We start from the raw sequence: 14,297 nt of genomic DNA, 5'->3' as shown, positions 1-14,297 counted from the left end.
ATATCTGCCCCAGCCGGGAATCGAACCCGGGACCTTCGGCTCAGTAGTCAGGGTCACTAACCACTGCGCCATTCGGTCGTCTTATGGCTAATTCATACTCGTGCTTTATTTGTTGTTACCGACAGATTTAGGGTCACTCAAGCATGGCAAAATACGAACAACCAAGAGCTGTTGACCCTAGACAGATGCGTACTTAGCGCAGTAGCACTTTCGCCTTATGTAAGCTAGACCCTTCTGTTACCAAAAATACCAAATTGGTTACGACAATCTTGACAATCTGTACTCGGCTCTCCTCGACCTTCTCTTACCGGCTATTTGTCTAAATTAAACAAAATTTTCACGACCGGCAGTGGTGAGGGTGACGGTATTGCGAATTTCTAAATAGACTCGGAACATAATTACTTTGATATTATGTGTGAATTAACAGGCTAAAATTAGGCATTAATTATGTGAGCTATGTGTGCTTTATGTAGACACAATAAATTATACGAGGCAACGAGTCAGCTATGGCCTGGCCAAGTTTCATACATTCGTTTTGAATGACAAATTAAGAAAAACATGAATGTTTATACACACTTGGATAATATGGACACATAACCCTTTCCCAAGCAGCCTCCGTATTCCCACAGGCGGCATAAAAGGCTTCCCAAAGTTCGCGAGTTCGACCGTTCGTGATGTCTCTAGAGAACTGACATTTACTATCGTGTAGACGCATATGCAGAGAACACCATAATGGTTGTGAATGTAAAGATGGTCGAGAAATACTGACTACATCTAAACTATTAAACATTAAGAGAGGTGTGCCACAGGGATCAGTACTAGGCCCTATATTTTTCATAATATTTACAAATGATCTCTTGGACTATATTAGTAGATATATGCCAGATACTGGCCTAGTAGTCTATGCTGATGATACAAATGCGGTTATATCAGGAAAAGACACTGAAATTTTAGAAATAAAAGTAAATGATATACTAGCCAAATTTTCAAAGTGGTTCACAGAGAATAATTTAAAAATAAATTCCACTAAAACTAACTTACTGCTTTTTAAAACGACGGCTAGGAATAGGGAAGCAATAAGTGCAACTCTAAATGGAAGTAAAATAGAAATGGTTGAAAGTACTAAATTCCTGGGGGTACATATAGACACATGCCTAAACTGGAAATATGAATTGAATGCCATAGAAGGGTCAATCAGCTCAGCTTGTTATGCGCTTAAGAGCCTTCGAGATGCACTTGGTGTGGAACAACTTAAAATGGTGTACTATGCTCTTGTAGAATCGAAAATACGATACAGTATAAAACAGTGGGGGAATAGCTATGATTATAATACACAAAGAGCTTTCGTTTTGCAAAAAAGAGCCATACGTACAATTGTTCGCATACGGCAGGATGAGTCGTGCAGACCATATTTCACATCTCTCGCCATTCTTACTGTTCCTGCACTGTATGTCTTAACCTTGCTATCAGGTCTAAGCAAGAATGCACAAAACGTTGAGAGTCCCGAAGAAAGAGTGGCACGACACAGCACTAGGCGCAAAGATCTACCAATCAAATTCAATCCAATCTTACGTGTAGCTAAACACTCACCAGCGTACCAGTCAATAGTTATTTTTAATAAATTGCCAACAGACCTTAAAATCCTATTAGGACACAGTACCTTTAAAATGAAATTAAAAACTTATTTGTTGAAGAAGTGCTTGTATAGGTTAGAAGATTTGTAATAATTATTGATTGCTTTGGATTAATTAATTTAATTTTTGCATGTTAAAATTTTAATTGAAATTAATTTTAATTTAATGTTTTGACATAATATGTACCTACTTAATTATTTGATTTTATTATTATTCTTTTGACTTTGTATTTAATTTGTTTTTGCACGCTATTTTTATAATTATAATGATTATGTTAAATTATTTTATTTTATAGGTATATTCACATACAATGTATATTGTTCTTGAATAAATAAATGAATGAATGAATGAATGAATATGCTACAAATAAGCAATATTCACCTATCCCTGATAATATTTATATTTATTATAAAACTAATAATCTTATACTTCTTCAACAAACTTCGTAATAATGCATTCATTTATTCAGAAACCACAGGATTAATGCGTGTAATTTATATTCATACAAGCAAATAAATAATTTAATAAAACAAAATAATTCGTACAATGTAATGATATTCAATAACGGGAACTAATAAATCAGGAATATAATATTACAAACCACATCAAATAAAATTACAAATGATTTGGGTATTGCAAACCTCAAAACAATTATGGAAATAAGTTAGGTATTATAACCTCAAAACATAATAAATATTTGGTAGAATATGGGACAGACAAACCTGACCCCTCTAAGAGTGACAATGCTACGATATACTTAACTAAAAGTTCTCAAGTTTAAATGACTTAAAATGTATGAAAAGACACGTAGCGTCGAATGGGAAAGCCGAGAAATAAATAGTGGGGGGCAGTTCAGCGGCGCCTTTATAAAGGGCTACGACCAGCAATAGCTTATGTTATTGAGACTGTATCGATGTAATCTCGTAATACCTACTTAATTAGCGACTTTCATCGCATTTTCTCCCCAGCCTAGTGTCAATAAGGTTGTAATTAGGCAGAGGCACGCCCGCCAGGGGGCGATCACCCCGCGATGGCAGTGACACTAGATCCAATGGACTAAAGAGGTAAATAAGATTGCGTTGCCAGTAGGCAAACTGTTGACTGCTGAGTTAGCGGTGTATCGGTTTAGTATGACGAGAAAATTATCGAAAATAATGACTATAATAGTGTTCTTAATGTATTCTTGTCATATAGTTAAGTTTTCCTATAAAAAAAATAAAAAACAGATACAATTTTTTTTATTTGTCCACACACAATATAATTTTCCATAGAATCTTCGTCGGTCACGTAATAACACTTTTAGAACTTTCTTTACATACCTAGTGAATCTTACTAGGTGTACAGGGTGTTGCAAAAAGGGTATACTAAGCCGAAACCTACATGTGCAGCATGGTATATATGTCGCAGGCATCTGGTTTAATCTCCTGTTTGATTGAACCACTAGCCCGTTCATTGGATGGTGCTATTCAGTTGTATGACTAAAGGACAACTCGTCAAGTCGTTGATTGTAACGTTCGACGTCTTGACTGAACGTCATTCAGCGAAGTCGTTGAATGGGATATAGTATAGCAACTTTGTAATGTCTGGTTAGGGTGAACATGACCAGACAAGAGTCAACAAAAAGACTTTGTTACAAAGCTCTTATCTCACAAATTAACTAAACAATAACAATAAACGTACCTTCATATTGTTGTTCATAATTATCGAGTTTCGCCACAATTTTTTCTTTGAAACTATCCGCCCGCGGCGTAATAATAGGTAAATCCATGTTGTCACACTATTTTAACACAAATAACGCACTTTAAAGCTTATTTATTTGCAAAAAACTAACAATATAGGTGCTTTTTGTGTCAACTGTTAGCTGTTAGACGCCATATTTGTTTTGTTCACCACCTGACTGATTTTAAGTCAGCTAACTAGTTGGACGTTTTGTGACGCTTGTGCAATCAACGTTCGGCCTAGTCATACAACTAAGCAGCGTCATCCAATGAACGGGCTAGCGGTTCAATCAAACAGAAGATTAAACCAGATGCCTGCGACATATCTAAGCCCAAAACTGAAATCAGAATTTCAAAATCCCTTTTTGCAACACCCTGTATAACGAAAGTTCTAATTACAAATTATTATGTTAATTTGTATAATATGTAATGTAAAGGTTTTGTAAATAAAGCATACAATATGAATAGATCATCTTGTATCTTTCTACTCAGGTTTTTGACTCGTGCACACAACAGACAATAGTAACAGCAGGATAACCTGTCCATCGAACTCTTGTTGAGTGAAAGGGAAAGAGAATTAATAAAGGTCCTTTTATCTTTTATCCTTCTAGACAACAATAAAACCTTTGTACTTAGACCGGAAATGAGATTAGGATCCCGAGGAATTACCGATTACCGTGGATGAGTATTCAGTAGCGAACTAAACAAACATAGAGTTGGACGCCCTCGAGCTCGCTAGAACTGTGGCTTCAGACTGGTAGCCGGTAGTGGTTCAATGAAGTTTGAAATTAAATTTAAACTTTAAATACGTTTTAATAATCATTATTGTAAAATGACATATTTCTTCATATTAAAAGAACGCTCTAATATTTAAGATCTACGACATTATAATATTTGTACGCATCGGCGCTCCTACGCATCATATTTTATAAACTTTTTTATTTGTACATACTTTTACGGACCTATTTATATGTACCGCAGTGTTATATCAGGCTTCTGTTTTTAAACAAAGGGATATCTTACTTATTATTACTTAACACCGGGTAAATAGATAAAAGCAGCTAGTTTACTTGTGCACATGAAAGTGCTTACCCAGCCCATTCCGCTAAGTAGAAATCTTGAGTACTTACATATATTTCTCCGCATTAAAGAAATAAAATAAGAGTATGTTATAATCTGAAAGGCTGCTGAAGCTAAGCACTACTTACTCGTACTAAGGAAGTACAGAAGAAAACTGGAACGATAATACGAGGCTTCAGTACTACATACATAATGTATGTAAACACCAAATCAATCAGGAAGTCTCCACACGGTTTAATTTGGATAGGAATCTAGGTCCATATCTGGAACTGGGTCACTTGACCAGTGTTGAATGTTCCACTAATGGACACTATTATGGGTTCGTGTAGATTTGATTTCAGATTCGACTCCCATTGTTTCCTGGAAATCTTAGTAAGAATTCATCCATTTTTGGATGTCACAACGCATTCATGTTATGTGAGATTATTTATATTACGCAACTTAAATGAATATCAAAAGGTCAAAAACACATAACCTGCAGCAGCTTTTAGCGTTGTATAAATATTCCAAATAATGTCACAGTCGTTTTTTTTTTGCCGTCCTGTATTCTAAGATTACTATTGAGTGTGTATATGACAGCTTCGCAGAAACGAAACGGCATTACATCTTCTCGGCATTCTTTTACATAATTGAATAACAGGAAGCGGAAGCCTTTTATTTTATTTATATCAATGTTTTTCCAAAAAAAAATATTCCTTTCAACATTTAATTGACGCGGCAAAAATAGGGCAGCAGCGTAAAAATGCATAAATATTTAAATCCTGTCCCTACTTCCGGTAGACTCACCATTTATCATCATAAAATAATGTCCTTTTTCTTTATGCTTTCAAGTTCTTTGCTCTGTGCATTTTGTGAGTAGGTACTGTAAAAAATATATATTTATGAAATATTTACAACTGTAAATCTTTTTCCCCGTTTTCCCCTAACCTTAGCGTCGGCTGCTACGACACACAGGCGTAGCACAGCGTAGCAGTGGCTACGACGGATACGCGTAGCACTACGATTGCGTAGCTGTAAATTTATACGAAGCTACTCGCTATGTACGGTGGATGTGTCTATATATTATTGAATGATTGGTAAATCAGAATATTTTATCATGGTATATAGGTATATCGTATCGGAGCCGAACGGGTAAAATAACTACCTACTAAAAAAGATAAGGAAAAGAAAGTTTATTCCGAGTTAATCTTAATACTAACATGCTACAAATCTATGGACTTAAACAATAACAATAGTCACATACATAGTTGAAGTTTAGAATACTTTTATATCCGTTTGCGTTGAAAATACTTTGCGATGCATCATCATTGGCCACAGCATCTGTTGTAGATGGTAGTTGCAGCACTCGTAGGTTTATGGGTTGCCGCATCGCCGTTGATGGCTGTACAAGCCTATAGCGGCACGGCATTTCTTTCCGCATCGATCGCAAACAAAACATGAATGTATGGGAGGTGGTAGATCACGACGAAGTTTTTTCTGCTTAAGATTATCTAGCCAGTCTTCGTCGTGTTTTGACATTCCATTTGCGATGCATACAAAGCTGCTATCTATAGGAAATTGACTTTGGTAAGCAACTTGAGCAAAAATTTTCAAGGAAGGGAATTTTTCTTTGTTGACAGTGAACTATTTACATTTTCTTTTTCCAACAAAAACATTTTATCTTTGACGTAAGTAACACAGTATGGATTTTCATAATCTTCATACATATTATGCTCATGTCATGACTGTAATACCCGAAGGGGTAGTCAGAGGTGACAGCATTTTCGCTGTACTTTTCTACTCACGTGATAAGCCGCTAGCCGTATCGCTGGTTTTGAATGAGTACAATGCATTTAGAGTACCCACTGTACCCACCTAGAATTTAGGTGTGCAGGTTTCCTCACGATGTTTTGCTTAACCGTAAGAGCGATGGTATACATTGTACTTATTCAAAAGAACTCATAACTACATGTCAGCGCTGGATTCGAACGCGCATCTCTGGCGTGAGAAGCGGGCGCTACCCGACTGAGCTACCGACACGCTCATAGACTACGTAAATACGGTACTGCCACCGCCGCCGCCGCCGTTTACAAAACAATGTTTTATTGGGCTCCTGCAAATATTCAGCTATTCGTCGTCATTATCAGCGTCTCGCTATTTTACGACTCAATAAAGATCCTTTATTTGTTTACTTGTTTCGGCATATTGTCTGCGAAGAACTGTTGTGAATTGTCTCATGCATAATAATGCAGTTATGCATAAAATTTGAACAAAAAAATAATGGTAAATGTCTTTTCGCTGGGGATTTTTGTTCACAGTATGAATAAAGAATGCAGAATCTAGATGTGAAGAGTATGTCATTTGAAATAGAAATATCAAAATCGGTGTTGGTATGATGTCAATTTGAATCCAACATAATATTATCTCGACTGAAAGAACAGCTTATCCAGTAGCCCACTACACTATGTATTCATACCAGGTATCGCAAAACAGCGACTTAACAACATAGTATACATACATTTTTGCATCATCATTTTTGTTAATAAGTACATGGTAGCAAAGTAAAATGGGTCGCAAACTTTTTAGCAACTTCAGTAGTCGTTATATACTTTTGAAAGTAAATGTACCTCACTGGAAAGTTTCTTACTCGTTCAAGCTAAAACTATTATTGTGAAATAGGGAGGAGGTAGTGAATTTGTGTAGAAATAAAAAAATGAATAAGAATAACATAGAATAGTAAATGCATTTGAGATCCTTTAATCAACACTCATACTAACATGTAACTTGTAACAACCTTAAGGACAATAAGTGGTTGCTGGTTGAGGAAGGCCGAGGGTAACTGTGGCGCTCTTAGAACCATTAATGCGATATGAAGATGAAACAAATATTTAATAGGTTTACAACAAAACTTACAAGTCTAAGATTACCTATTTTATTTATAAAACCAAAAAAAACTAAATTTCAAATTGTAAAATGAAAACATACGAAATTAATACCGTACTGTGAAATACAGCTAGGTACCTATTTACTTCAAATAGGTAGCTCTAAATATGTTTCAAACTAATTTATGTAACAATATTTTACTTACCTAATTGGTATCTTTCATCTTTAACGATGTCTTTGTATACAAATAAAATACCTATTTGTTTTAATTATCAAAGGTAGTCATCACATTTTAAATCATAATGATAATATATGATTACAAATTTTCAATTAAAATAATTTATTTTGTTAATAAAATGATAGTAGTAGCTAGGTATATATAACTCCGGATATATTTGTTTACTAAAAAAAACATTTATGATTTATAACTCACAAATAAGTACATAAGTAATTAAACTCACCTTTTGGTTAATTAATAAAATAAAATAAAGTTCCAAACACAAAAATAAAGTCACTCAAAGCTCAGCCACTTATAAACCTTTAGTCCTCAACACTACAAGTATCAATCCACAATTACAGTAACACTTGCACTGATAAAAGTTTGAAACTGTTCAATAGTTTACGAAACACGCAAAGGGAGGTAGTTCACTCACGTGCGCCGCGGCCGAGCGCTGAAAGAGAACTGAAGGAAAACACTGAAAGCTCTCTGAGTTGTCTAATTATTACATATACGTCCTGTAGAATCTCGCCTGTTTTACAAATACAATAAAATTTAAAGCCAAACAGGAGATCTTAACCTGATCACTCTGATTTTTATAAGATGTTCTTTGGTAAATTCCAGAAAAGTATAACTTATACGGTACGACATCGTAGCGCTAAGTATTCAGGCCTTCAAAGTGCAACAGGGTCAAAACAAACTTACACACACACACACGCACTCACGCCTTGTACTAATGTACTCCCTTGCGGGGTAGGCAGAGGTGCATTGCTGCACCCACTTTTCGCCAGAGTGTTATGTTAGTCCCAATGTAATAGGGGGCGGGCCTATTGCCATTTTACGGGCACATCCAAGACCCGAGAACAAATATCTGTGTTTAAACAAATATCTGCCCCAGCCGGGAATCGAACCCGGGACCATCGGCTCAGTAGTCAGGTCACTAACCACTACGCCATTCGGTCGTCAAAACAAACTTACTAATAAAAAGCTACCGTAGGAGCACAATCATCTTTTCTGAAATCATTAAGTTACATCAAATTAAGTTTATTAACTTCTATGAATGAAACGCGATAGAGCCGTGATTATCGCTAAGAGTCGGTTTAATTCATCGGATAAAGTCTAAGTTTGTTTATCGACAGTCTTGTGAGTGGGTAGACGCAGACGCGTATATTGACTTGGTCGCGACACTTTTATGTAGTGGTATTTTCAGCGCACCGCTTTTATATTTCTCTCTGTATGGTATGACAATATCGCGTATAGCAATATACACACCCACAGCCACAGCTTTAAAAACGCTGTGCTTTATGAAAACAATTAATTAAGCGTGACCATTTGACAGTTTTTATAAAATTCAAAAGGATGACAAAGGCAGTTTAATTAACTGCATAAAATTGTGTACCTAATAATGTAGTTACCTCTATCGGTCATTGTAGGTTTATTGGGAAAAATCATCTACAATCAAATTTAAAATTCGTAAAAATGTTACCGTTATAATATTTTTTAACCGACTTCAAAAAAAAGAGGAGGTTCTCAATTCGTCGGGATCTTTTTTTTACTATCCAAAAAGTGACAAACGTGAATAAATCTAAAATACTATAACTAGTTTGCTATTCTCGGGAGGCTCAGTATCACATCTATATGGAAAATAACATTAGAGACTTTAATTGCGTAATGTATTTACAACCCATTCATGCCGGGAATACGGAATGTGAAAAAAGGTCTTTTGTCCACTTCCAAGGGCGATGAGAAAGGAAACTACATGACATGTGTAAGTACATGTGTCCATTACTGCTGAAATTAACTTTTACAAAAATGAAATAGGTTCAGCTATGTGACTCATCCCCGGGCTTATACAGGGGTCTTTCTTAGGTGCATATCCGGAAATATGTTACAGAGCTCTTCATTTTGAACAACTTTTGTTATAATGACCTTAGGATATAACGACAAAAAAAGATGCTTCCCCATACAAAAATTGGTTGTTTACGTGACACTGTGTATGGGGAGTAGATATTTTTATTCGGGAATATCCAAAAGTTGTTCAGAATGAAAAGCTCTGTGTCATACTTCCCGATGTGCACCTATGAAAGACGCACCCTGTATAAGGTACTCTTAATACGTCGTTTGAGGAGGCTCCCTTCATGCACTTCACCTTCTTGTAGCTTGAAAATGACTTAACCTGACCAACGTATTCCCGACATTCAAATTGAAAAACCCTATAACTTTTGAACGGCTAAGCCGATTTTGATAAAATATGGCTAAGGACACTCGGGGTAACATTACATATCACCTTAACAAAAATCGGAACAGATCTTGTGCAGATCGTTTGGGAGCTACACACACAAACCACAGACAGATACACAGACACATTAAACTTATAACTAAACTTTCCGTCAAGGGTACTTACATTTAATGCAATGAGATCGTGGTTAGCGCTATAATTTCTATGTTGTTTTTTTATTGTTTTGTTTTTCTACCTGTCTTACTAATATTTATGTTTTAAGAAATCCATGTTACTAACTTTTTATGGACTTACAGTCTGCAATAAATGACTTATTATTATATTATAAACTATAGTGACCCACCCGGTGTCAGCCGTGTGACGGCAGCAGTGGACCAGCCAGCGGTCCGGATTCATTGTGAGTTGAGTCGAACGTCGCACGCTTGAGATTGTGAAACGGGCTCATTTACAATACAACGCAATAGGCAAAGGAAAAATATCGTTTTCTTTAGTTTATATAAGCGGGTATTAGTTAGTAAAATTTCAGTCTTATGTAACAAGTATATTTCAGGTAAAAAAAAGTTATACAAAACATCGTAACACTTACACTTACTACATTGTTAATGGAATGTAACTTTGGTATTTGCGACGGCTGTGGGCCATTCTTACGTCTACTTTATTATAAATACAATCCCGCAAAAGATTTGAGCGACCGATAACAACAAGCATTCGGCTCTTAGATTAACAATATATGAACAAGATGGTAAAAATACAAATACAGATAAAAAACTGACCGCATTTTGTTTACTGTCAACCTGTTTTAAATTCAACCTAATGACAACCGTTGTACCAAACAATAAAGTCACAAATCTAACCGAACTAATTTAAAGTAAGAGCTCAGTGGTAGAAGTTAGGTGTTATTTGTCGAGACGTTTCTTTTGCGCTGACACTCCATCCAGTTCGTATATTGTTAGTCTAAGCTTCGGCTCGATCGCTGAAGAATCCCACCCTTCGTTCAAGTTCATTAACGGGATGTTCTATTTAGATGCCGGGAGTGGGAGCGGCGCGGCGCCGTCGCTCGGGTGACACTCGAAGAACGTGGGGTTCCCGCTGTAGCGAGACTTTATCGCCTTCTTCAGGTCTTCCACGCTGCTCTTACGGACCTGTTGGAAGAAACATAACATAAACACTTGCTGTATATACTGATACTCAGTCTGTAGGCACGGGTGCATTTTTAGTTAGTCTTCAGTTAAAAGTTAGTCAAAGTTAAAATTTAGGGGAATGGGAAGGTTGAATTAAATAAACTTATTAGATATTCGTTAAAAACACAAATATTGGTCGGATGTTTGATGTGCCGTAGTGATGACTAAAGTCTATTATCTCAGATACTAAATTGACAAAATTGCAAATGTGAAATTGTAAAAATGTTGTATAAGATTTTATTCAATCAAATTTAAGTACTAACTACTGCCACAGAATAATGACTAGTACCTGTACTACTACGTCAATCACTTGTCGATGAATGACACTACATTATTATTATTAGATTCGTAAAGCTTTTATCGGTTCCCCTTCCTTCACTCGTCTGCGAGTGAACATGTATTTATGTGCCCACTCAAGTGAAGTTTCGGTACATGTTTCTATAAATAAATGTACAGCCTGTATTGGTTTGTGGATATTTTTGAACTATGAATACAAAATAAGAACGCTTGAGTAAATCATGTAACGCTTTAATGTATAACTGTACATTCACCTCAATAAGTACCTACCTATTTACACTTTTGTACCTTGTCAAACTCAAAGGTTGTGTCTACTTAGTAGTAGTAGTAGAGAAAGTAATGGGTCGACAGTTTTTATACTGGGAACGCAACCTACTTTAACCGAAGGACGATTCTATAACAGCTTTTTTTGGTCAGTAGCACGTGGAATTAAACGAAAATAGCTTTTACTTATTTGAAAAATGTATTTCGAAACCCTTTGGGACTGTGTGTTTGTTCATCAAATATGTAGTTTGATCGAGTATAATAATAACGCAATTCAGGTATATAGATCAATTTTGAGCGCCTTAGGGAATAACAACAAAACTAATATCAGCTCATATCATGAATACTGGAAATTTCACCGTGCGTAGCCCTTGTCTGGTGCTGTTACATACAAAGCGTATCAATAAGATAACAAGGGATTTGGTGCATGCTTGTAGAAGTAGCTTTTTCTAGCAGCAGTGCTACTGTAGTATGCTACAAAAGGGGCGGATTCTTTATAAAACAGTATAAGTATCAGTCTTCTGAGTAAATAACATGCCTTAAATAACTGCGAATAATATTTTAGCTGTAACGGAACGCAATATTTCAATTTTAATCATGTCAATGTTTGTGTCAATAACAAAATAAAAAAATCCGTGATGTTATAGGTAGTTGCACAAAAAATATAAATCGTAGATATGAAATCCACAATGGAATTACGATATAAACCGTAGTTGGTTAGGAATATGTACGTTTTGTACTTGCATCTCTTGTTATTTCTAATTATTCTAGTCGGTTATCGCTCCATTGACGGTGTTGTGTCTAAAATTGTTATAAAATTGCGGTGGGGTGTTGTTTAAAATGTTTGGGTAAGTTGTTTGAATATTGGAATACTTCTAAAACGAGAGTTTTCACGGCTTTGAATCGTAAAATCAGAACTCAAATAATTATAAAGGAAAACCGTTTTCCTCCTCACGCATTTCTAACTCATTTTATTATGCCTCTCATTTCCTGTTATTAGCTGAGCCATACAATGCCATTATATTGTGGATACGAACCTAGATTATACTTGTTTTGCCCTAAGTCGCTGTGTACTAATTTCATGGCGATACAGCTCATTTGGCTAACTTGCTTGTCATCATAACCTGTACCCTTTTTGGAATTACTTATAGTCATAAGCATAAATCATAATTATATGAGAGGGGGACATCTCACACACGGCCTTCCGACTCCAAGCTAGGCAGACCCGTATTACGGGTATCGGAAAGCTGATGTCTACACAGATAAATAGATAGATACAGTAATATTATACAGAGACCTCGGGCTTTCCCTCAGTTTAATGTCCACATGCACATACCTAGTGTCTTTCAAGCAAATCAAATATTATGTTAGACCGAGCTCCGGTGATTAAATATACATTTCACTTTGATGCTATGTATTTTGCCATTAAGTAGGACGTTCTAGGCCAGGAAATTTATTTGCTATACATATATACATAATATCATATATCATACTGTACGTAGGTATTTTAGTTGCCATGTCATTAAAACCCCCCACTATGATTTCATTAACCATGTTACACGTAACCTAACTTAAAGCAGTATTCCTTATACCCTTAATTAACTTGTTAGAAAGTCGTTTCGAAAATACTAAACCAAAACTACCTTCCAGGCAACTCGCTTCTAACTCAAACTATTTACTTCACACAGAAAAATTCACGTACATAATTAAGACTACAACATTTTGTCGAGCATTTCTGTGTAATTCAGCGTTCTGACGTATGGTAAAATTCAGGCAAAAGCATGATAAAAAGTTCGTCACAGGATTATACACTAGAGCATATCAGAGAGTGGATCGTTGTTCTGTTACAAGTAAATGTACTTACAATTTAATTCTCTACTTACAATTTTATTATATATACATCTCTACTTACTACATTATTTATTATTTGAGGCAATTGTCGCTTTTGTGGCAATGACTTTGTATTTTAATACCAAATCAAGGAACCACAAAACCTCACCAAAATGTTGTAGTCTCTACTCACCTAGAGAAACGTCAACCTTCAACACTGCCGTTTCTTACCAGCGTGACGACGCAGCCCCCGAAGCCCCCTCCCGTCATCCTGGCCCCCAGCACGCCGGGCTCCCCCCGCGCGATGGCCACCAGCTGGTCCAGCTCGGGACAGGAGACTTCCATCAGCTGGCTGAGAGAGCGGTGGGACTCGTAGAACAGTTCTCCGACCTGGCGAGTTGAGTGTTGTGTTAGATAGATGGCGTTGATGTGGAAATTTGTGCGTTTCATGGATGTGATGTTGTTGTAGAGTGAATATAAAATGAAAAAGTTCCTTTTTTGTCAATGCCGTTCCTTATTAATTATGTCACTGGAACTTTTTCATTGCTCGCGAGTGTATTAGGTCGTATTTGATAGTGACCTATTAAATTTGCAAGGATAGATTTCGTTACTATTTACTGATTGGCATCGATTAAATCTGACCTATTATAATTGTTATTTACTCTGTATAGTAGAGATACTTACGAAAATACAATTAAATTGTGTTTAAACTTCTATTGAATGCCCTGTATTATTTGGTTAGAAAACGTTTTTAAACTTTAAGAGATATTATGTACATTAAATAAAATTAAAATCAGTAAACTGATATTCTAAAAAATTAAAAACAAAAGAATTACTAACTTGATATCTGTGAGTTTCACAAGTTTATTTTTCGTCTACAGGAAAACCTTTGTAGGCAGGTTTTTTTCCCGCGAAAAAGCTATATGAACTCAGTGAAATATATTTTGGTGTTATTTCATGAATCATGACACGTCC

At 35.9% G+C, this 14,297-nt stretch overlaps 1 protein-coding gene across 1 annotated transcript in view; it reads right to left on the bottom strand.

Annotated features, from left to right (window-relative positions):
- Positions 1–10,276: 10,276 nt before the first annotated feature.
- Positions 10,277–14,297, bottom strand: part of LOC105388533 (galactokinase) — a 29,542-nt gene continuing 25,521 nt past the window's right edge. The window contains exons 8-9 of the mRNA XM_048626744.1: positions 13,554–13,712; positions 10,277–10,892 (exon numbers count right to left, since the gene is read on the bottom strand). Coding sequence (XP_048482701.1) covers positions 10,767–10,892; positions 13,554–13,712 — 285 coding nt within the window. The 3' untranslated portion in view covers positions 10,277–10,766. The remainder of the gene's footprint in view (positions 10,893–13,553; positions 13,713–14,297) is intronic.

The sequence above is a fragment of the Plutella xylostella genome, chromosome 17, assembly GCF_932276165.1.
Source record: "Plutella xylostella chromosome 17, ilPluXylo3.1, whole genome shotgun sequence".
Taxonomy (NCBI): domain Eukaryota; kingdom Metazoa; phylum Arthropoda; class Insecta; order Lepidoptera; family Plutellidae; genus Plutella; species Plutella xylostella.
This window is presented reverse-complemented; position numbering and strand designations above follow the sequence as displayed.